The following is a 24714-nucleotide window of genomic DNA, read 5'->3' as shown; positions in this document are numbered from 1 at the left end:
GAACAGAAGAATTTTCTTTCTGCTCCTATGATTTTGGTGTCTCCTTGATAAAAATTTGTTGAAGTCCCTTTAGTCATTATCACACACCAGTCATTATTACATCACTGCACCTGACTTACGCCCCTGGGGAGTGGTGAGCTGCAGCTGTGGCTGTGCTTGGGAACTATTTGGTGGTTTATAACCTCAGACTTCCACCAGGACTGAAATCTGTAAATTATGACCTCAGATCAACCACTTTGTCTCTCTGACCTAAACACAAAAGACGAAAGCAAATGATTGAAATAAAAGTGAAACATTATCCCATTTTTTCCTTTTAATTAACTTATTTTAACTCTTACTGCCTCAAGTGAATAAACATGTTTATAATAAAAGTCTGGAGAATTTCACTGCTTCTAATTTTCAGGACACATTTAACGTCTCTAGATGTGAGACTCCATCAGCTGGAGGATGGTGAGCTTTAGGGGTTTTCTTGGGTTTGTTCTGCTCATCTTCTGCTTTTTAAAGAGCTGAACATCAAAGATGAAGATAAATATGCAGATTCGAACTCTTTGGGAGTTCTGTAACTGTTATGGTTGTCAAACTGTGTTTTGACATTTTTAAAAATTCCACAAAAGAAACAGGAACTAACCGTCTCTGTCACATGCTGCTAAAAACAAACGATCTGTTAAGTTCAGGTGCTTCGTAAATATCTAAACAATTCACCACTTATAAAATAAGTGGTTAAACATCTAAATATCAGTGGAACACCAAAGAACTCACAGAAGACTGCTTTAGGATCAAACCCAGCAGAAACCTCATTAGAAGAAATAAATTAGGAAAGAGGGGGAAAGAAAAGAGCAGCGCACTGAAAACACGAGTCAGTTCCTCATCAGTGTTTTAATAGAGATAAAACTATCACATCTAACAGGGTTGCATGTTTTATTCTACACTTTTCCCTGAAGACAAAAATGATATCAATACATACACTTTTTAATTTGACCTGAAACGTGAAGCTGGTTCTGATCCCAACAGCTCTTCTGACCCGCGGTGCAGGTTTGGATCACTGGTTCCAGGGCGGGTCTCCAACAACAAATTGAGTGGACACAAACCTTAGTGGCTGGTTTCTTCAATTAAATAAAAAAACCATAAAGTCGAGATTAAATCAAGACTTTGAAAATTTTGCTCGTGTCATTCCTCCTCTCTTCCTCTAGAGGTCCCCGCATTCTCTCTCTCACACACACACACACACACACACACACACACACACACACACACACACACACACACACACACACACACACACACACACACACACACACACACACACACACACACACACACACACACACACACACACACACACACACACACACACACACACACACACAGTGAAAGTCTTATTTATTTAAAACCTGCTTAGTTAAAACAAAACTCCAAAGTTCAGCTGGATAAAAATAAATCTTTCTAAAGTCACGAAGCTCGGTTAGGCAGAAACGGTCCTCCTGCTCTTGTCTTCATCAGCTGGAGCAAACTTCGTGGGACGTCCCACGTGGAGTCTCCCAGCTGATCCAGGGTCTGTTCCACATGTTCCAGCTTGTGTTTTTGAAGGACCAGGATGAAAACAGTCACTCTGAGATGAAGTGGACAAAGGTGATGGGAAACGCTCCTTTTCTGCTCGGATCTCCTTCGACGTGCCCAATCTGAAACACAGAGGATCCACGCTTCATTCAGACAAAAGGCAAACAACAGCCAAGTCTCAGAGACCACACTAGACCGGGATCCTCTGGTGGGACTTTCAGCTCCTGGAGGAGACGGGGGACGTAATGTTTCCTGTGCTGAGGACGCTGGACACTCACCCACCAATCGCTGTCCTCCTCTCCCTCCACCACAATTACCTCCCCCTCCTTGAAGGTCAGCTCATCTGGATTATCGGCAGAGCAGTCGTAGATGGCCTTCACCCTCTGAGGCTTCTGCTTCTGCAAACACAACCATTCACTCTGAGGCTCACTGGCCACAGCTGAAGGAGCTGGGAGGTCTGTGGACTCACCGAGAAGACTGATCTGGGTTTAGTGGAAGGAGCTGGACTTTTAGGGGACTGGGATGGAAAATCTGCAAAAAAATAAAATCGGTTTTATTTTGGGACAGAGGAAGAAACTCAGTTGTTGCTTCGGTGCATCCAAAGAAGGAAGTAGAGCTAGTTCATTCTGGTGTTCTGGAGATGTTTAACTGAAAGCAGGGCTCTGGGAGGACCCGGGACTTAAGGACCCAAGGTCACAATTTTCCACTTAGTTCAGATTGTGATTTATATGAAGTTCTTCTAAGAACCACCTGGAGGATCCTGGGTGCCCCACGTGGTTCTTGGACCAACATCTGGCACCAACTCGGATCTGTGATTGTGAGTTCTTACCTGGTTTAGTGATGGATCCGGTTCTGACTGGAGGTCTTTGAGGAGGAAGTTTTACGGCTCTGAAATCAGCAAAAAGAAAGTCAACCTGTTCGGTCCAGAATCAACCCGTTCTGATCTGGTCTGACGCTGAAACATAAACCCAATCCAATAGAACCCATCTCTGGTACCTGCGGATAAAGACCAGCTCCAAGGACACTGTAGCGTACCAAAAGGCCAAGTGTGTCATCAGAAATGACCAGAAGTTAAGTTTAACTTACAGGTCAGTCTGACACCGAGGTGCCGATCTGAAAAGATTAACTTGCTCCAACGTTCTTAACTAATCCTGCGCCTGTCATGAGGACTTCCTATCTTTTACGATCTTAATAAAGTCTGTCTTCCCCGACATAAACAACTTCCAAACTTCATATAATCACATTCTGTTCAATGAGCAATATGTTTAAATCCACAGTGTTTAATAATGTGTGCTGTACTTTACATTGTGGGTTAAAATGACCAAATCAGTAATGGTTGAATTACTAATTAACCTATAAGTATAAACACAGTCATATCATAACATTATCACTATTAATGATTTATCTAAATTTGTCAACAACAGTTAATAAAAACAGAGATCACTTCCTAATCTAGTCAGTTCTAGACTAGAACTGACTAGTCTAGTGCTTGTAACGGTATGAAATGACTGATTTCCACCTAAAGTCATTTTCCCCCTCTCCTCTGACACAGAACTAGTCTGCATAAGATATGGCCTCAAAGGTCTCATGTATTTGTTATAAACTGCTCCTTTCCAGCTCAAGAGAGGATTGAAGAATGGACTCTCTCCTTTTAACAAATCAAAGAACTCTATTTTAATAAAGCTAATCAAACAAAGTGTTAGTCAATAAATAATATGTGACCAATCTGTGAAATCAAAATATGAATTACTTTATTATAATCCTATAGAATATAAAAGTAATATGACTTTAAATGTTCCACTAGGACTGATCTCACGTAGCGTTAAAAGACATGACACATTGCATTCACTGATCCAATCAGAATCTGACAGATCTGACAGAGGCGTGGTTTTGATGGTGTTTGGTAAATCTGTCACCTTTTCATTCGACCATAAACCAAAACATCCGAAGTATAAAACTATGCCCACGTCATCTTTAACGCCAGTTCAAAGCGTTCTAGAGAAGTTGTCGGAGTGGCCAATCCGTAACTTTCCTCTTCAGCCAAAAGAACCAACGACAAGCTGGATAAAATCTGTTGCTGTTCCAACTGCTGCAACGGTTCCTTTCAGAATAAAAGCTGAACCATCACGACCCAGGTTTGGGTCGCACTAGATGCCAACAAAACCGTTGTGACCCGGAAGTATCTCAAAGACTGATCTGGTTGGCAACCACTGATTTTCCTACCGGCTTCGGTTCCAGAGAAGGTCAAGCTGGACCTCGACATTCCTGATCTAACGGGGACTTCCACCAGGGTATGTAGGCAGACGAAATGGCGTTGAATGTGTTTATGAATCTCCTAACCAAAGCTTAACGTGAAGACATCACCTTCAGTTCCCATCAGAACTAATCGCTTCTTTGGATTTGCTGGTTCTGAGCAACATTCCACATCACACCATTCTCCATCTCATTCACCTTAGTTACACCATACATTTAGTGTTAAAGTTAGTCTAGTTAATTTGTTTAGTAAGACATTTTTAAAAATTTAAACTCGACTCTCTCTCTTCTGTTGTCTCCGAGTGAATACGAAGCTGTTATCTAATCCCTGCAATAAAAAGTTCCAGTCTTCTGGTTTAAAATAACCTCACAGATCCATAAGGTTGATTTCATATTTGCCATGGAATCTATTGTCTTATGGCTTATTAAATAACATGTAATTTAAATCATTACATGCTCCAGGTTACTACAAACCAGTATCAAATGGTCCAATTCACCACGTACCCGGGGGATCTTGGTAGGATAGGTCCTAGCGATCCTGATGGTATCGACGGTCCTGGGGGTCCTGTGGGTCTTGGGGGTCCAGGTGGTCCTATTGATCCTGATGGTCCAGAGGGTCCTGAGGGTCTAGGTGGTCCTGGTGGTCCAGATGGTAGTGGTGAGGGTCCTGAGGGTCTAGGGGGCCCTGGTGTTCCTAATGGTCCTGGTAGTTTACTGATCTGTTGGCTTGACGCAGGTGGGGGAGGGGGCAGAGGTTTGTAATGAGGCGGGGATGTGATTGGAGGACCTGGTAGGACAGGACCTGGTGGGGGAGGAATAGGAGGTAGTGGGGTGTTTCTGGCTGACATCGTCTTCTTTTCCCACGTGTTGGACTTTTTGTTGGCTGAAGGAGGAAGAGGAGGGGGAGGGGGAGGAGGAGGAGCAACCTCTGGCAGCACTGGGAAAGGAACAGAACACAGTTTCTATAAAACTTCTTTGTAAAAATATTCTAGAACAAACTGATCTCTGAGCCCAAAATGCCCAAGAAGCCCTGATAAATGTCCAAACGAAAGCCCATAATAAGGCCCACAGCGGAAAGACTGGTTTCCTCTGCCCACTCAGCCAGGATTTGAATATTAAATAGGCTGTGTGATGATTGGCTGGTTTACCTTCATGACTCTATGATGCTGCCGAAAGTTAGAAACCCTGTACAGCCATATCTGGATAACCGAATAAGCAACTATGGACCTATCTGGGATTCAGTCAAAGTCTGATATTCCCTGTACATCCTGAAACGTTACACATGTGCTCCGACATTCCTCTTTGTTGTTTTCTTCTTGTCCAACAAACACATTAGCTGTAGCTCTGGTAAGCTCTAGCTCATGCTAGCATTAGCAGAACTTGGACTAGTATTAGCAATAGCTCATGTTAGCATTATCAGTATCTTGGGCTAGTGTTAGTAGTATCTCAGGCTAGCACTAGCAGCAACTTGGATTAGTGTTAGCAGTAGCTCGGGTTAGTGTTAGCAGTAGCTCATGCCAACATTAGCAGTAGCTTGAGTTAGTGTTAGTAATAGCTCGGGCTAGTGTTAGCAGTAACTTGTATAGAGTATCACAGCACTGAAACTGCATTAGTGAGAGTTACAAATGTATTCTCATGGCCTCAGATAAGAATTTTGTGTCTGTTCAGTCTTGTTAGATCTCAGTGCTGCTTTTGACACAGTAGATCACGATGTTCTTGTAGAAAGGCTTGAACATGTTGTAGGGATAAAAGGAACAGCACTAGGCTGGTTTAAATCCCACCTGTCTGATAGATTTCATTTTGTAAATGTACATGACAAATCTTCATACTCCAGGGTTACTTGTGGAGTACCACAGAGTTCAGTGCTTGGATCAATTCTTTTTACTATATATATGCTCCCAATTGGTAAAATCATTAGACAGCATGGAATAAACTTTCACTGTTATGCTGACAATACTCAGTTATATTTATCCATTAACCCTGATGAACCTAATCGGTTAGGCAGATTACAGGCTTGTCTTGAGGACATAAAAAATTGGATGACTCTAAACTTTTTGCTTTTAAATCAAGACAAGACGGAATTTCTCATCTTTGGACCAGAAATCCAGAAAAGGAAATTGCTTAGTCAATCACCTGACCTGAATGGCATTAAATTAGTCTCAGAGAACAAAGTAAGGAACCTTAGTGTTATCTTTGACCAGGACATGTCATTCAAATCCCAGATTAATCAGGTTTGTAGGATTTCTTTTTTCCACCTTCGGAATATTGCTAAGATTAGAAGCATCCTTTCCAGGAGTGATGCTGAAAAACTAGTTCATGCATTTATTACATCAAGACTGGATTACTGTAATTCATTACTCTCGGAAAGTCCACAGAATGTAGTTAAAAGTCTTCAGCTTGTCCAAAATGCTGCAGCTAGAGTTCTGATAAGAATTAAAAAGAGAGATCATATCTCTCCTGTCTTAGCTGCCCTCCATTGGCTACCTGTTAAATTCAGAATAGATTTTAAGATTGTCACGCCGAGAGCAGGAGGTTTGGACCCAAGGTGCAGGAAATCCAGAACACACAGGCAGGAGCGGTTGAAAAGTAAAAATTCTTTATTTAGGAAGAGAACCAAATATCCAAGGGGTGAAGGCAAAACCTAATAACTAAACTCAGATCAAAAAGCCAAAAGCTCACCTTCTGAGCAGAGACCTAAAGACAAGAGACTAGAGACTAAAGACTAGAGACTGGAGACTGGAGACTGGAGACAAAACAACGCTGACCAAGACAATGAACCAACAACCACAGAGTGACAAGACAAGGCTTATAAACACAGAGGGAGGTAATCAGGGAAACATGTGACAGGTGTGAGGAGTGAGAGCTGAGGAGAAACTGGTGGAATCAATTAACTAAATGGGCAGGGAAAGAGCTTGGCAGGAGGGCAGATAAACATAAACCTATAAAACATGGATCTAACTAAACCTAAAAGACTGAAGGAAGGACTCTCTCACACACACACACACACACACACACACACACACACACACACACACACACACACACACACACACACACACACACACACACACACACACACACACACACACACACTGAGCTGGGGAATTGACACGCACGCACACACGCATGCACACGCGCGCGCGCGCACACACACACACACACATACACACACACACACACACACACACACACACTGAGCTGGGAAATGACACACACACACCAAGCTGGGGACAAAGAGGCTGGAGCTACAACTGGAGGGGCTGGGGATGACTGAATGAACACCGGACCTGAGGGGAATGATCTGAAGGGCTACAAACAGAAGACACATAAATGAGATGCAGACAAAGGACACATGAGGGCACTATGAGACACATAAGGGGAAGCTAGAGAGGGATGGAGAACATCAGGAGACACATGGGGAAGACGCAGACGCAGACCATGACAAAGATCCTTCTTCTCACATATAAAGCTCTTAATAATCAAGCTCCATCATACATCAGTGATCTGATTGTTCCATACGTTCCTAACCAAACACTTCGCTCTCAGACTGCAGGTTTACTGGTGGTTCCCAGAATATCTAAAATTAGGATGGGAGGCAGATCTTTTAGTCAGCAGGCTCCTCTCCTGTGGAACCAGCTCCCAGCCTTACCCCGGGTTTCCACGGGAGCCGTCAGCAGCACGTTACTGCAGCAGCACGTCTTGCTCGCGTAAGCTGCTGCTTGGCCCTTCCCACGAGACGCGAAGCAGCAGGGGAGCAGCTGTCACCGACAGAGCACGAAGTCACACGAGTGACTTTGTCAGTAAACACAACAACAAGCAGGAGAAAACTACAACATGGTTTGTGTTTTATGTTCTGTCCGTTTTATAATCGCCAATACGGACCTGAAAAACAAAGGAGACCGCTAGCTAGGTGATAACTTCTCACGGGGACGCACAGTTAGTAACCCTTTTTAAAAGTAAAGCAACCGGAAGGCAGTACGTTCTTTATTCTGAAAATCTCGGTAGCTTCTCTCCATTTCCGCGTCCAATTTCCTGTCTTTCCTTCCCCAAAAATGTCAAACTTGACCCGTTTCAGAGGCGTCGCGCGTAGAAAATAGAACCAGTGCGTAAAGGCCGCGACATGCTGCTCCTGAGATGCGACCGACTAGCGCTGCTGACGGCTGCTGATGGCTCCAGTGGAAAAGGTTCTGTTGACCACAGCGGGTCCTATCGGCAGCTATGACGTGCTGCTGCAGTAACGTGCTGCTGACGGCTGCTGTGGAAAGCCGGGGTTAGTCTGTGAGGCAGACACCTTGTCTACTTTTAAGACTAGGCTTAAAACATTTTTATTTGATAGGGCCTATGGTTAAAATCTGATGTTAGGCTAGATCTGGACAAGTGGGGGAGTACAGGGAGGTGGAGTGTACAGTCGGTAAAGACGGCTCTCCCTTGCACTGCCTCCAACATGCCTCCATCTAAAAAGGCTAGGTTATCCAGAGTTATCTCTGTAGTTATGCTGCTATAGGCTTAGACTGCTGGAGGATGCACTGACCACTTTTCACACTCTACTACTTTCTTCTGCAATCTGCTCTTTAGTCACCCCCAAATCAACTTTTTTTTTGCTGATAAACTATATAAATGTGTGTCTAATTGTGCTGCAGACACGTGTCGTCAATAATTTGGTACTTCAGTGCATCTTAGTTAATATTTAAATATTCAGCCTAAAACTGTCAGTGTTGTGGAATGTTTATTATGTGACGTGCCTTGAGATGACTCTTGTGATTTGGCGCTATATAAATAAAATTGAATTGAATTGTGTCGTTGTCAGGTAAAAACTCAGCACTGCATTGGAATTTAAATCTGCCATCACTATTGGCTAAGAGGTATGCTATGATGTAAACTGGTACATTATGATGTCACAATGCCATTGTGAGCCTGTGTGTGTGCGTATTTGTTAGCGGCTCTGCCCTCTCGGTCTGCGAGGCAACAGCATTTGTTGCATTTTTCAAACATGAAGTGGGAGTTGAGTAAGAATCTGGTAGGGGGTGACTTGCTCTTTAACTGTATTATTTCCTGCTATTTCAGCAGTTAACTTTATTTTTTCTCTAAGTGTTTTTCTCCCCAGAAGAAGCTACAATGATGTTCTGCTGAGCTGTGGTGGCCTCATGGAGGGGGTCATCGTCTGCAACACTGCTGCTAACCACTTAAATTTTCTCCCTCTCCTGATAACAACTTTTTGCTTTCCTTGACGTTGGATGTGCAACTGCTAATTTACCAGTTTAATCATAGATTCACTAGCAGGGTATCTGCAGGTCCTTAAAAAGTCTTAAAAAGTCTTAAATTTGCTTTTCCAAATTTAAGGCCTTAAAAATCCTTAAAAATTACAAATAATCCTTAGAGTTTCCAAAGGTCTTAAATTACCAAAGACCCAATAAACAAGATTCTTTTATTTCTATAAAATTTTCGTGAATTTCTAGTTAGTGTTCAGCATTTTTTGTGTACAATATTGGCATGAGCGGAACCGTACACATTCGGTTGGTTGTGAAAGGCGGCCATTTTTAGATTAGCACGCTAGTGGGAGTTTGCACCATGGGTAAGTGAAACATTAATGGTAACCGGATGGCTAAACCCACGTTTGCGACGTGGTTAGCACCGATTCCAGACAATAGCTGGAAATTAAAGCTTAAATTTAATTTAAAAAAGTAGCTTAAATTTGGTCCAAGTGGCCTTAAAAAGGTCTTAAAAAGTCTTAAATTTGGCTCCCTTAAACCTGCAGATACCCTGACTTGGATAAATACAATAAAGTTTATCTCTCGCCAAATAGAATATTTACTAAGCAATCACAATGTAACCATAGACACATTGTGTGTGTGTGTGTGTGTGTGTGTGTGTGTGTGTGTGTGTGTGTGTGTGTGTGTGTGTGTGTGTGTGTGTGTGTGTGTGTGTGTGTGTGTGTGTGTGTGTGTGTGTGTGTGTGTGTGTGTGTGTGTGTGTGTGTGTGTGTGTGTGCTCTGTCTTCTCAATCCCCAGTGAGTCATGGCGGATGGCTGCTTATACTGAGCCATGATCCTCTGGAGGTTTCTTCCTGTTAAAAGGGAGTTTTCCTCTCCACTGTCGCTATATGCTTGCTAACCCCGGCTTTCCACAGGAGCCGTCAGCAGCACGTTACTGCAGCAGCACGTCATAGCTGCTGATAGGAACTGCTGTGGTCAACAGAACCTTTTCCACTGGAGCCGTCAGCAGCATGAGTCGGCCGCGTCTTAGGAGCAGCATGTCGCGGCCTTTACGCACCGGTTCTATTTTCTACGCGCGACGCCTCTGAAACGGGTCAATTTCGACATTTTTGGGGAAGGAAAGACAGGAAATCGGACGCGGAAATGGAGAGAAGCTCTCGAGATTTTCAGAATAAAGAACGTACTGCCTTCCGGTTGCTTTACTTTTAAAAAACGTTACTAACTGTGCGTCCCCGTGAGAAGTTATCACATAGCTAGCGGTCTCCTTTGTTTTTCAGGTCCGTATTGGCGATTATAAAACGGACAGAACATAAAACACAAACCATGTTGTAATTTTCTCCTGCTTGTTGTTGTGTTTACTGACGAAGTCACTCGTGTGACTTCGTGCTCGGTTGGTGACAGCTGCTCCCCTGCTGCTTCGCGTCTCGTGGGAAGGGCCAAGCAGCAGCTAGACGTGCTGCTGCAGTAACGTGCTGCTGACGGCTCCCGTGGAAACCCGGGGCAAGTATGAGGATTGCTGTAAAGTCACTGAAACTAGTCAGTGACTTTGAAAGTGAAAGTCACTGACACTAGTCAGTGACTTGATGCAATTTGCTGGGTTCCTTATATAGGAAACATTTTTTTTTCTGATTGGCTTAAGAAACTGACCTGAATTGGAATGTTTATTATGTGAAGTGCCTTGAGATGACTCTTGTCGTGATTTGGGGCTATATAAAGTGTTAGCAGTAGCTCGGACTAGCACTGGTAGCAACTTGGGCTACTGTTAGCAGTAGCTCGGGTTAGTGTTAGCAGTAGCTCATGCTAACATTAGCAGTAGCTTGAGCTAGTGTTAGTAGTAGCTCGGGCTAGTGTTAGCAGTAGCTCATGCTAGCATTGGCATTAGCTTGAGCTAGTGTTAGCAGTATTTCAGGCTAGTGTTAGCAGTAACTTGGACTAGTGTTCGTAGTAGCTCATGCTAGCATTAGCATTAGCTTGAGCTAGTGTTAGCAGTAGCTCAGGCTAGTGTTAGCAGTAACTCATGCTAACATTAGCAGTAGCTTGAGCTAGTGTTAGTAGTAGCTCGAGCTAGTCTAAGCAGTAGCTTGGGCTAGTGTTAGTAGTAGCTCAGGCTAGCACTAGCAGCAACTTGGGCTTGTGTTAGCGGTAGCTCGGGCTAGCACTAGCAGCAACTTGGGCTACTGTTAGCAGTAGCTCGGGCTAGTGTAATGTGGTTAGCATTTCCATGGCCAACGTTTACATATTGCTGACCTTGAAGTGGGTTGGGACATGCAGATTTAAGAAGGTGTGTCTTAGCCTCTGATGCGTTAAACCTGTGTTACTCAAAACAACCCTTTTCTCAGCGGCCATTACATCGTATAATTTACATATGAATGCAGGTCAAAGAAAACACAGGGCTTTAATACATTAACCACATCAAGCTACCTTTATTCAACCACACAGTAAAAGTGGTTCTGGAGAGGGAACAGAACCAGGGAGACGCTCACCATACAGGGAGGTGTTCCTCTCAGGAGAGCTGGATGGATCCGAGGAGGAACGCTGTCTTCCTACTGACTCCATAGCAGGAGGTTTACCAACACCTGGAAGGAGACAGAACTACAGATAAACAGGAGGCGGACCTCTGGAAACTCATGCTGGCTCCATGTCTGACCCTTCTGTTGAAATCTGGGGGGCAGCGGGGGGGTTGGTCCTGGTGGTGGGAGGTTCAAGTCCAGCATAGTTCCATACGTCTCATTGGAGATGATGGTGCTGGGAGCCGCAGGTCTCTGCTTGTCCCTCACAACGAGGGCGGCATCTCGGGCCAGAGCTGCCAGGTTGGGCTGCATCGGCACGAAGCAGCTGACTGGACGCTCCTCACGCCGGATCGGGATAGGCTGCACACAGTTCACACGTAAACATCTGGAATCTAAACACTGATTGTCTCTGTCAGGTCCAACTGGCCAACCTTGTCCTCCATCTCATCCTCGCTCTCATCCAAGTCCTCATTCTGGAGACGCCACTCATACTCCACGTGGACATGGACATTAAACTTCCCCGTCTGAGCCTGAGTCAGCTGCAACGCAGACACAACTTTATTTACACAAACAAAAAGAACAGGACAAAGTCCCAGTCCAGTACGTGTCCACGTTACTACAGGTAACTCACCAGTTCCTCACACTGAGTGTGCTGCAGACGCCGAGCGATGTCCAGAGCAGTTTCTCCTGCTTCGTTTGCTGTGGACAAAAATATAACCTTTAAACATTCAAAGTGTTTCAGCTTTAGTACGGGGACAACTTTAGTCCGGGGACAACTTTACTTCGGGGACAACTTTAGTCGGGGAATTACTTTAGTCCTAGGACAACTTTAATCCAGGGACAACTTCAGTCCAAGGACAACTTTAGTCCAAGGACAACTTTAGTCCAAGGACAACTTCAGTTCAGGGACAACTTTAGTCCGGGGACAACTTGAGTCTGGGGACAACTTGAGTCTGGGGACAACTTGAGTCCGAGGACAATTTTAGTCAGAGGACAACTTTCATCCAGGGGCAACTTTAGTCCGAGGACAACTTCAGTCCAAGGACAACTTTAGTCCAGGGACAACTTCAGTCCTTTAGACCAAGGACAACTTCAGTCCTTTAGACCAAGGACAACTTCAGTCTTTTAGTCCCGGGACAACTTCAGTCCTTTAGACCAAGGACAACTTCAGTCTTTTAGTCCGGGGACAACTTTAGTTCAGGGACAACTTTTGTCCAGGGACAACTTTAGTTCAGGGACAACTTTCATCCAGGGATAACTTTAGTCCGAGGACAACTTTCGTCAGGGGAACAACTTTAGTCCGGGGACAACTTTACTTCGCGGACAACTTTAGTCGGGGACAACTTTACTTCGGGGACAACTTTAGACCGGGAACAACTTTAGTCCAAGGACAACTTTAATCCAGGGACAACTTTAGTCCGAGGACAACGTTTGTTCTTTAGTCTGGGGACAATTTTAGTCTGGGGACAACTTTAGTCCAGGGACAACTTTAGTCCGGGAACAACTTTAATCCAGGGACAACTTTAGTCCTTTAGTCCGAGGACACCTTTAGTCCTTTAGTCCGGGGAAAACTCTAGTCTGGGGATAACTTTAGTCCGAGGACAACTTTTGTTCTTTAGTCTGGGGACAACTTTAGTCCAGAGACAACATTAGTCCGGGGACAACTTTAATCCAGGGACAACTTTAGTCCTTTAGTCCGAGGACAACTTTAGTCCGGGGACAACTTTACACCGGGGACAACTTTAGTCCTTGAACAACTTTAGTTCAAGGACAACTTTAATCCAGGGACAGCTTTAGTCCTTTAGTCCGGGGACAACTTTAGACCAGGGACAAACTTTAATCCTTTAGTCTGACGACAACTTTAGTCTTTTAGTCCGGGGACAACTTTAGTCCAGGGACAACTTTTGTCCGAGGACAACTTTCATCCAGGGACAACTTTAGTCCGAGGACAACTTTAGTCCAGGGACAACTTTAGTCCTTTAGTCTGGGGAAAACTTTAGTCCGGGGACAACTTTACTTCGGGGACAACTTTAGTCCAGGAACAACTTTAGTCTGGTCATGTGGTAAGTAGCAGCTACGCTAGGTGGAGGAGATTCTGTGTGACGTCACATATGTGATGTACCGACGTCTGGTGTGTATTCCTGCTAATTACGAACTTTTACAAGCTGATAAATCTAAAAATACGTTAATGGCGTGGTTGAAACACCAACGTGACTTTTCATTTAAACTGCAATACAACACATGTGATCCAGGGCAGAGCAGGTTAGAAAATTGCGTTATTAGCCCCGTTGACTTGTGTGCATTCATTGATTCGTTCTTCCAGGAACCCGTGATGTGGAAGTGACCTAGTCTCCCTATGATGATTCAACAGATTTTTGAACGTAAAGAAACTTAAATTTACTGGTGAAACGTTCATGTGTGAACAATATGTGCACGAGTAGCTGCATCTAAACCAGTTTAAGTCTCTTACTGATGGAAACTGAAGCTTTTCCCCTCAGGAGCAGCTTCAGACACTCGCTGTTGTTGGTTAGGCAGCAGTAATGCAGCGCCGTGCTTCCTCTGCTTGTCTGCTTGTCCAGGTTAGCGCTGAAACACACACACACACAGTCCCAACTATGCAACCTGCACATACACCTATACCACATCTAGTGATCAGAAACCATGGAAACAGGCTAATCGGGGATGTTACCTGTTCTGAGCCAGGAAGTCTACAATGTGCAGAGAATTCCTGTCAACCATCCAGACCGCCAGGTGGAGCACCGTCTCCCCAGGTTCCTGACAGGAACGAGAAAACACACACACACACACACACACACACACACACACACACACACACACACACACACACACACACACACACACACACACACACACACACACACACACACACACACACACACACACACACACACACACACACAGTAATTGCCACACAGCGTGGTCAGATATTTTGAGAGAACGACCTATATATTAATGACTTGTTTACTAGAATAAATCCTGATTAACTGAATATGTAACACAGAACAAATCTCAGGTGTTGCTGCTGCAAATGTAACAAAATCTATTATTTTTTTAATAAAAAGGTTTTAATTTAAAAGAGGAAATAATTAAGTCTACATTGAATGATAATTAAAGGTTTTTGCCTGTTTGTGTTTATTAGCTAAACAGCTGCTGAACACCTGGATGTTTGTTTACAGCTGATTCACGTACGAGTCCTCTTCAAGATGGCCGCTGTGGCTATCCCTCGCCAGCGAACAAATGAATGAGTCCGCCTGACTGATCCCTTCAGAAAACTAAAACTGTCCTTTTCAACACAGTTAAACATTTTTTATTATTTACAGTCAGATTTTTATCTTTTCAATTTTAGGAAAAACATTTTGAGACGATGGAATAAAAACAAAGTTATTGTGGAAAACCAGGCCAAAAAGATTAAATTAATAAACAAAATAATCAAACTATTAATACAATATTTTTGAAGTCAGCTGAATTCCTTAAAGTTTTAGTTTTTGACACAAAAAGGTTCATTTATCTGAACATTCCGCTAAATCTAAAGTTTACTACAGAGAAACTCAGACGTTCAACCAGGAAAAGGAAAGGTCTGATCTCGTTTGTGTTCTCCTACGTGTTCGTAGGGAGCCGGGACCACCGCCATCAGGTCCGCCCCCTCAGCGTAGACCTGGATAAGAGACAGGATGTCCCGGTTCCTCACGGCCCGGTACAGAACCTGCAGTTTGGCCTCGTCGTTGGAGCACAGCTGCTCGGCGTAGCGCTTCTCCGTGTACTTGGCCAAGATGAAATCCTTCCTGATCTGCCTGGAAGACCATCAGATATCAGAGACTTCCTGTCCTCCCTATCGAGGCCAGCTCGCTCCCATCGTCACCTACATGTCGCTGCTCGGGTCCGGTTTGGTCACACCTGTATCCGACAGACCCGCCTCCATGATCTCATTGAAGTTGGCGTTCCCGACATTCTTCGCCAACTGAAGAAGAGGAAGAAAACACAACAGGGACATGAACATAACCCTTGTTCCGGGTCAGGGTTCCCTGCTGATCACCACGTGTTTGTCTTTAATCTCCATCTGCAGCCGAAACTTTTTAAATGTTAATGGAAAATTAATAATAGTTAAAAAAAGTTCTACAAAATATAAAAGTGAAGCAAAAGACCAAAAACAATTAAAAGTTGAAGAAGTTTAAATGTTTTTCTCACCAGCAGCTCAGAAGTTCCCAGAACATCCAGGTCCAGACTCTGGATCCTGGAGTAATGGACCCCCATCTCCCTGTGGATCCCAGAACACTCGATGCAGATCAGAATCCCAAGGTTGGTGGACAGCCATGTTGGACCTGGAGGGAGGACATTTTCATGACGGAGAAACCAAACCAGACGTCTTTAACAGAACCAAAGGTCCGTTTCCATCCTGCAGCTTCAGCAGAGAAACGTCCTGCTGAAGCCGTTAAAGGGTTGCTGCCACGTTGGTCTCTACTGACCCTAGAAACACGACAAACATGAAACAATCCCATTCATCCGTTTTCTCTCAGTGTTTTATTCCAGGAATTATCCACCTGAAATCCCTGTTTGTGATGCCCCAACCCGGGACATTAGAGAAATACCCCCCTCTCCTCTCCAGGCTGGAGGAGCAGCGGCTCTACTCTAAGCTCCTCTTGGATATTTGAGCTCCTCAACTCATAGCAGCCAATCAGATAATGGGTGGGCGTGGCCAGCAGTAGCTTGTTTGCTTAAAGGGACAGAGCACTAAAAGGACTCATTCTGGAAGGTCCTGAAACTGTCCAGGATAAAACCACAGAGAGTTTTATGTCGGAGGGATTTGGAGCTTCATAAACATGTTTGGTATCCACTGCAGAACTATCATGACTTTTTAAATAAGTTCTAATGCTTTAAAGCTCTACATCGACACGTCTGATCAGGAACATCTGACGCTGGGTTCAGCTGGATTCTGACACCAGGAACCGACCTGGAGCTTCACAATCACAGCAGCTGTCGTTGCCGCTCATCCTCTTCACCTCTCCTACAATGGCTTTGGTCAGCTCCTGCACGATGTTGTTCTCTCCTTCGTCCTGGTCTCCTTTGAATGCCATGTTCAGTGCCTCCTCCTTACTGTTCTGCAGAACCGACACCCAGCTGAAACACAGAGCACCATCAGAACCAGCAGGACCCCGGCGCTGGAGGACACGTCAGCAGGAACTCACATCTGACACTCGGCCTCGTCGTCAGCCTGGAAGTGGTAGGTTCGGTCATCTGGAGACAAAAGCAGCTGAGGGTGAAAACCAGAAGCGGACTGAGTTGCTCTGACGTTTGAGGAGGACGGATCTGCAGCGTACGTGAGAACAGGTCGAAGCTCTTCTTATCTTCAGGGTTCCTCTTCACCTGGCAGGTGAGCAGGTTGAGCCTGGCTGGAGGCTTGTTGGCCTGTAAACAAGTTACAGGTTAAACAGCTTCTCCAAGATCACGGTCAAGCCCAACCCCAACGGGAGGATTCTGGGCTTTCCCAGCTCCAACATGAACGACACGTTTAAAAGTCTGTAAAATTAAGACTCATGTGTAAAAAGACCTTTTAGAGGAGTTTTAGCTGGAATCTCCATTTTCATGATAGACAACATCTGCAGCTAACCAACGAGCTCCAGCTACACCACCCGTTAAAGGTCCGGCAGCCACTAGGGGGTGCCTGCTTCCATTCCTGCTCCTCGTTACCATAAACGCTGATGAGTCTGGGACAAAATAACTTTAATGTTGAACCTAAAACCTAAAATCTGCAGAGAAAAGAGGAAGTCCCCTCCTCTTCTACTGGCTCGGTCCTGATGATGTCACTTCCTACCAGGTGTGTTACAGACTCACCTTAATCTTTTTTACACATTTATTCTCTTTCATTTACTTTACCCGTGCTTCAGATAGACCCAGCAAGACCGGATCACGGATGAAACAACAATAAAAGATTATTCGACTCGAATCTTTGAGTAAAAACTTCAAAATAAAAGAAAAAAAGGGAATAAATCATCTCATGCAGGAAAACCTCGGAGAGGAGCGACAGATTCCGGGTCTCACCGTTCCGTGGCAGATGGTCAGGAAGCCGTTCCTGACGGAGCATTTCCTCTTCTGCCACACCTTCCTTAACCTGAGGACACAGGTGAGAGCACCATTAGACCTGCCTGAAACCGTCGGCCATGTTGGTTTTCCTGTTGGATTCTGGGACGCTGAACCCACTCACCCCTCGCTCCTTTTGGAGAGGACCCCGCTGCGCTCCGTCCCAAAGGCCTTGTTTCCCTGCAGCTGATGGAGGCTGTAGCCGGAGCTCTGCTTTGCCTGGGAATCCTGAGGTTGGATCAAATCTGAGTCACTTTAGAGAGTCTGGAATCGTTTTCAGGACAAAATTAAGGATGAATCTAATATTAAAACAGAAAGATCTGAACTGAAGGTTTAAATAAAAACTAGCATGGATGAATTTTCTCTTCATCACTTTAGATCAAACCAACGACGCTTTGCTTCAGACAGGAAGCAGACAGAAGAAGCTGGTTTTAACCCTCCAGATGTCAGAGTGGAGCTCATCCAGATGTTTTACTCCTGACCTCTTTCTGCTCCGTCAGCAGCGACGCCTTCAGGACGTCTCTGAGCTGACTCAGCTGTTTCTTCTCTCCGTCCTGACTCTGTTTGATCTGAACAATCACGAAAACTGGGATAAATATCAGTTTTCCCACCAAACGTCAGAAATAATCCAGAATGAGGAAGACTCACAGCGTTCAGGTCTGAAGCCAGCTTCTCCACGGAGGGCTTCATGCTCTCCACAGCCTTCAGCCCGTCCTGGAAGTAACTACAGAGACATTTAACGCCTGTTTAGAGCGCATGACCTCAAGGAAAATGGGATGAAATAAAATCAACGTAAAACTTTCAAGCTGGATGGAAATAGGAATGGATAAATGATTAAATAAATGAATAAATATTTAAAAAGTAGAGGAAGTAGAATCGTCTTTATTCCTGTCGAAAATCAACATTTAGTTTTTATTTGTCTCTAATTCAGTTCCTGCAGCTCAAACTTTCACAGGACAATTAACTTATTTTATCGCTTTAGTTAAAAAAAAAAGAAACTTTAAAGGGACAGTGTGTAGTTTTTATCTTTAATCTCTGGAAAGTGGTCTCTCTATTTCTATTCTTACTGTTTGAGGGAGGTCAAGACCTGGATGAGTGAAAATTTTCTGAGCCTAAATGATCACAAAACAGAGGCTATATCGTTTGCTCCAAGCAGACATTGTGACTCTTCCCTAACTGACCGTGGGACATTTAATGGCCAGCTGACTACATCGGTGACTAATCTTGGTGTTAAACTGGATAGCGCCCTTAGTTTTGATACCCATATCAATGGAGTGATCTCCTCCTTTTCCCACCTTCATCAGTTGACAAAGATCAAACCATTTTTGTCACGTCATGATCTTGAGCCGGTAGTCCATGCTTTTATTACGGTGCGATTGGACTACTGTAACTCTGTTTTATTCAGTGTGAGCAAGGGCTCAATAGCCAGGTTGCAAATGGCGCAGAATGCTGCTGCCAGGTTTTTGGAGGGCAGGCGCAAGTTTGACCACATTACTCCTGTCCTGGCTGCCCTTCATTGGCTGCCCATTGATGTAAGGATTCGTTTTAAAATACTCTTATTGGTTTTTAAAACGTTAAATGGTTTGGCCCCTCCTAACTTGGTGTCACTGCTTCAACCGTACCCTCCTGCATGGTCACTCCGCTCGGAGAACCTCATGCTCCTCTCGGTCCCAAGAACGCGCCTAAAGACGTGTGGTGATAGGGCCTTTGCTGTGGCAGGTCCTAAGCTTTGGAACGAGCTTCCTGTCAGCATAAGGGCCTCCACCTCTGTTGTGGTTTTTAAGGCAAGGCTAAAAACCTACTTTTATGATCCGTCTTTTAATCTTTCTAACTAGTTTTATTGTTTTACTCACAGCAATCTGTGTACTCACTGTATTTTTTATCTGTATCTTGTGATACGATGTTTTTATTTTCTAGACTTAATGTTTTATGTTTTTTACTTGATCAGTGTAGCGCCTTGGTGGCATCTTTTTGCCTGTAAGGCGCAATTTACAAATAAAGTTGAGTTGAGTTGAAATATCCATTAAAATGTTGTTGAAAATGAATGAAATAATGCCCAGTTGTTGAAAAATGTTGACAGCTTCTTAACATATAACCATAAAAATTAGGTCCAAAACACATGGGAGTGGGTCTTAGCCTCTGGGCGACGCCATATTGGATGCCATGTTTCCTTCTACGGGTTAGGTTTTTTTTACCCTAATGGGGATCCATTGGCAAGGTCTTACCCCCAAATTCCACTACCTCCTCTCCGCTCCGCCACGAACGCCGGAGCAAAATCGGTCCCGTTGTAGTCAATCAGAACAATTCCACTACTGCGGCCGTGCTCCGGCAGTGCGCCACCCTCTGTTCCGGCGTCCGGCAAAAATAGAATCGATCCTATTTTTGCCGGACGCCGGAGCACCTCCGCAGTAAATGGACAGAAATCACAACCGCCCAACAGGAAAAGGAGCAAGCACAACTTCCGTTTTTCACAATAAATCGATAAACAAAAGGCATCTTTTGTTTCATATACACAGGTTTAACAACTTTTAACAACTATCAATGGCGGCTGAAGTTTAAATGCACAAAAGTAAGCCATAAATACAGTTTCCACTATCAAAGTAGTCACACTTTGTTGATCCAAACACTGCTGATCTCTCAACACAAATGATGGGCAGATTAAAACAGTTCATGCCGATGCTTCTCCCACACAACGGGTGTTTGGATCTAACTTCCGCGTTTATTGCTCGGACTGTATCGCAAGATCTCGAAAATCCCGCGCATGCTTGTTTGCGCACCTCAGGTCTCCGCACCGGAGCGGAGCCGTTGTAGAGCGGGTACCAGTAAAAATTGAGTTCGGAAGCGAGCGGCTGCGGAATGCGGGGGCGGAGCGGAGCGGAGGTAGTGGAATTTAGTGGGTTACTCCAACACAAAAATACAGCTTGCTGGCAACAATTTAGATATCTACTGCCCCCATCGCCAGGAAAAATACACACCGTGACTTTAAAAATAAAAATAAAATAACAAAAGAATAAAACTTAAAGAAATACAGAAAACAATAAAAATGTCTTCTTGTAAATGCCTTGTGTTAAAATGGAAGAGTTTTTCTGCGTGTTCCTTTAAAGGTTAACGTATTCCGGACCGTTGCGTTTGTCGGACCCACTTGCACTGAGCGTGGAAATACTTGATGAGGTTCTGCAGGAAGTCGGCGCCTTTCTTCACTTTGATCTCGTTCACTTTGATCAGGTACTGCAGGAAACAGGAAACGACCGGATTTACGATCAGAGACAGAATATTAAACGTGTTATTAAACAAACTCGTGAGGGGTCAGAGGTCATCTGGGGGCGGGTCAGAGACGAGTTACTTCTCTGGTCATTTTGGGACTAGCTGGAGAGATCTTTCTTCTGATTGTGAGCTCATCAGAAAGGAAACAACAGAACCAACCAACTCGGACCTCGCACATCTGGAGCTGGAACATCCGCCGCTCCTTCTCCATCTCCTCGGCGATTTCTCCTCCGCTGATCTCCGTGCGGATCATGCCGTGTTGCTTGGCGTGTTCTCTCTTCTCCTTCTCTATCTTTGCTCTGCAGAAATCACGTTAGAATAAACTATTCGATGACGTTGGAGCTCCTGACTGAGACCAGGAAGCTAATCATTAAAGACCAGCAGCTGTTTCAACGCGCTCGTTTGTGTTTGTGGAGTTTTTTTTTCTTACACTTTGGTTTCGTAATCCTTCCAGGATTTATCGAACGACTTCTTCAGGTCCTGGAAGGAAAAGCAGAAACGTCACAAAGTCTGAGGAGATGACCAATAAAGACACGCAGGACTTTGACCAATGAGTCACTCTGGAAATATGTAGCGTGGTAAAGACAGGAGGACCTGGTCTCCCAGCCGGGTTTAAATGGTTTACAGAAGACACAAACCCCTTTAACTCCCTTCAGGTCTCCCTTCAGCAGACTGTCCAGAGGAAAGCTGATGATGTTGTTCATGTTCTGCAGCTGCAGGAAAGCTGTGTTATTAAAATCCACTCAGACCGGCTCCGTGTGCCGATTTCAGACCCTCACCAGGTTTTTGAAGAGCGCCGTCATCTCCTTGGTGAAAACAGCAAACCTGAGGAAGGCGGCTCCGACCTCGGGGTCCTCTCTGCTCACAAAGTTGTCTCCAAACTTCTCCATCGACTGGACAAACTGATCCTCGTTCTCCACATGAGCTGCAACACAGAAGCGTGACCAATGAGCAAACACGATGCATTCAGGGACACATTCACTGATGCATTCAGGGACACATTCACTGATGCATTCAGGGACACATTCAATGATGCATTCAGGGACAGATTCAATGATGCATTCAGGGACAGGTTTAATGATGCATTCAGGGACAGGTTTAATGATGCATTCAGGGACATGTCCAAATAACCGAAACTCTAAAAGTCCAACCAAGGTCTGGGTTTGAAAGTTAGCCTCCGTCTAGAATGCCTCTGTATAAAAACGTTTGTATTGCCCTACATGTACGATTTGCTGTCCTTGTTCAATAAACCCGTTTTTCTGAAACGTTTGTTTCTTGTATCTGAGTGAAGTGTTTTGGATGTATTTGGTTTTTTAATAAAGAATGGCAATGCATCACCACAGGCTGAACTCTCCCAGAGTTACCACAAGGACCAGTTTGGCGTGCCACCCCAAAAATCGCTTTGTCCCGTCTGGCCACTCTTATCAAACTTTTCTGTGTGCGCCCCCGGCCTGAACTCGCTGAGCCTGGTCAGAACCTCTGGACTGATTCTGCAGCAGCCAGAAGTTCTGACTAAACCTCCGACTGCTGGTTTGCATTTGAACTTTGTTCCTCTGTTGGCAGCAGGCGACTCTTCCCTCGACATGCCGAGACAGGAAGTAGAATGAGAGGAATGCTTAGGAGAAACTCCACCTGCCTGAACACAAACCCACCCACCGCTCGGCTGCTGATGAAACAAACGCACCCGCTCCACAATGTGTCTCCTCACAGCAGCAAATGGGAAGTTTCTCCACTTTACCTGAGGATGAGGGATGGGGCGGAGCTTAGCTGAAACTCACCCAGACCAGAAGTGTTGATGGCCTTCACGGACTTTTTGATCTTGGACAGAACCGATCTGTCCTGGTCCAGAACCTAAAGGACGAGGAACAGGACACAGATCAGCTCGGGTCCAAAGCTTTCCCCAGGTTACCATGGCAACAACGCAGGAAAAAGGCCTCTGCAGCAAACCGCAACTTCAGTAAAACCCCACTAGTCTACCAGAGATGAGCATAAAAGCAAACTAAAACTAAAACAACAAAAGAATTAAGAAACTAAAACTAACAGGAAATAAACAAAGACAAAAGGACAGAAAACAGCTAAACGGGTAAAATAACAAGAGCTTAGAGGAAAACAGATTCTCTAAAAAATCAGTTGGTGATTAAAATCGGCCGATCTGGTCGGTGAACGCGACATTAGGCCATAAAATTCAGAATCATGAAGAGATGATCAACTCCTTCGCTCAGCTCCCATGTGGATATTTACACTTTCAGAGCATAAATTAAACATAAACAATAACAACGGAGGAGGAAATCATGATGAGCAGGAAGTAACGACCACCAGCTCAGAGATGGTGCTGCGATCAAAGACAATCAGACGTGTGACGACTGTAAGGAGTCTCTTCTCTCGGCACGAGTAGTTAGGACTAGTCTCTCCTGTTCTTCTACACAAGCGTGTGACTTGGAGTTAAACGCATCAAATAGTGAAAGAATAGCAGAACGTTTGTGAAATAAAAACACTAAAGAGGATTTTTGTCTGACTTCAGGCCAGAACAATGGAGTGAAGAACGTTCGTGGGAACGTTCCCAGATGGTCAAGGACCACCCGCTGTGACTGATGGAACCAGGAATTCTGCTCTGCAGCAGGAAATCCTAATGGAGAACGTCTGACCTTTGACCTTAAACAGGATGGATGCCAAGAACTGACAGGAATCTAATCCAAGTGGATGGAGAGTGGGCGGGGCTTTTGATTAGAACACTGGGCAGGGTCTAGCTAGGGGAGAGGGCGGGGCTTAGAAAGATAAGAAATTTCTTATTTAAAAAATCAAAACTTGCTTAACAAACATTTATGGACTAAAAATACAATAAAATTTAAGCACAAAAAGCAACATAAAAGGAAATAAAAACTAAAGTAAATAAAGGATGAAAGAGTTTTAAAGGTCGGAGCTGACATTCACAGACTGAACCCGACTTGAGAATGACTGAACTTCCATGTTTGTCCTTGAGCTGGAGGCATTCCTCCGTGCCCATCTCATGCCTCTGGTTCTGATCCGATCCTCCAGCTGCAGCACAGGTGAGTCACGGATCAGTGACTCAGTCTGAGAAACATGCAGAAAGTCCAGAAACACGCTTCCTGAAAACAGATCAACGTCTTCCTCGTGTTCCTGCTGAAAACTAAAAAGTCAAGTTTTAAACCAGGAAGTGAGATTTGATCACTGCAGGGTCCATAAAAAACTAACAGGCATGAATCCAGAGTAACGATTCATCAGGAATAACCGGATCGGAACGTTTCTGTGGATCTAAACCAAACCAGAAGATCTGGTTTCCACCAGAACCAGAAGCTGTTAATCCATAAAGTGACAAAATGCAGAAAACTTGGATCGGTTTTCCAGATCTTTGACGGATTAAATGGATGCAGCGTGTTCCAGAACCAAAGAGGAGAAGGATCACCTGGAAAGCTGTCACAACCAGGTCCAAGAGCTTGGTTCTTCTGTGATCCATCCATTAACTTCTCTTCCTCCTTTGGACTTTGAACTGGACACAACCCCGGTGAGCAGAAAGAACCACGAGGGACCGGGAACTGGGTTTCAGCTGGAGGCCTGGAGGAGCAGTAACATCTGCTAGAACCAGATCTTCACCAGGGATGTCCAAAAACCAATTTCTGCTAACATTACAGGGTAAAAAGTTTCTGTACTGGTTGGCCCAACCCAAAAAGAGAGCCTTGGTGAATTTACAGGAAGGCTCTGAAGAGAAGGATCTGGTGGTCGACCAGCCTGAGACGCAGAAATCCGATCTTTTTTTAAGGTAACCCAGTTGGCAACAGCAGATCTTCAGGTAAATAAGAAAC

The 24714-nt window shown here is 44.5% G+C and overlaps 1 protein-coding gene across 5 annotated transcripts in view; it reads right to left on the bottom strand.

The window, feature by feature from the left end:
• Positions 1–1363: 1363 nt before the first annotated feature.
• The window catches only part of asap2b (ArfGAP with SH3 domain, ankyrin repeat and PH domain 2b), a 26504-nt gene continuing 3153 nt past the window's right edge, over positions 1364–24714 (bottom strand). The window contains exons 2-28 of one of the 5 annotated variants that reach the window (XM_015947879.3): positions 22672–22744; positions 21673–21818; positions 21532–21606; positions 21324–21373; positions 21063–21192; positions 20772–20857; positions 18278–18353; positions 18112–18198; positions 17754–17857; positions 17591–17660; positions 16870–16957; positions 16738–16786; positions 16503–16669; positions 15740–15873; positions 15418–15512; positions 15156–15345; positions 14223–14308; positions 14004–14119; positions 12165–12232; positions 11965–12072; positions 11671–11893; positions 11507–11599; positions 4315–4747; positions 2387–2445; positions 2027–2088; positions 1836–1955; positions 1364–1679 (exon numbers count right to left, since the gene is read on the bottom strand). In XM_015947879.3, coding sequence (XP_015803365.3) covers positions 1605–1679; positions 1836–1955; positions 2027–2088; positions 2387–2445; positions 4315–4747; positions 11507–11599; positions 11671–11893; positions 11965–12072; positions 12165–12232; positions 14004–14119; positions 14223–14308; positions 15156–15345; positions 15418–15512; positions 15740–15873; positions 16503–16669; positions 16738–16786; positions 16870–16957; positions 17591–17660; positions 17754–17857; positions 18112–18198; positions 18278–18353; positions 20772–20857; positions 21063–21192; positions 21324–21373; positions 21532–21606; positions 21673–21818; positions 22672–22744 — 3063 coding nt within the window. In that variant the 3' untranslated portion in view covers positions 1364–1604. Of the gene's footprint in view, positions 1956–2026; positions 2089–2386; positions 2446–4314; positions 4748–11506; positions 11600–11670; positions 11894–11964; positions 12073–12164; positions 12233–14003; positions 14120–14222; positions 14309–15155; positions 15346–15417; positions 15513–15739; positions 15874–16502; positions 16670–16737; positions 16787–16869; positions 16958–17590; positions 17661–17753; positions 17858–18111; positions 18199–18277; positions 18354–20771; positions 20858–21062; positions 21193–21323; positions 21374–21531; positions 21607–21672; positions 21819–22671; positions 22745–24317; positions 24467–24714 lie in introns of all 5 variants that reach the window. The other 4 variants (XM_070544553.1, XM_015947880.3, XM_015947878.3 and 1 more) reach the window with 4 other exon arrangements.

The sequence above is a fragment of the Nothobranchius furzeri genome, chromosome 2 (genome assembly GCF_043380555.1).
Source record: "Nothobranchius furzeri strain GRZ-AD chromosome 2, NfurGRZ-RIMD1, whole genome shotgun sequence".
Taxonomy (NCBI): domain Eukaryota; kingdom Metazoa; phylum Chordata; class Actinopteri; order Cyprinodontiformes; family Nothobranchiidae; genus Nothobranchius; species Nothobranchius furzeri.
Note: the sequence above shows the minus strand (reverse complement) of the source record. Positions and strands in the feature narration are given on the sequence as shown.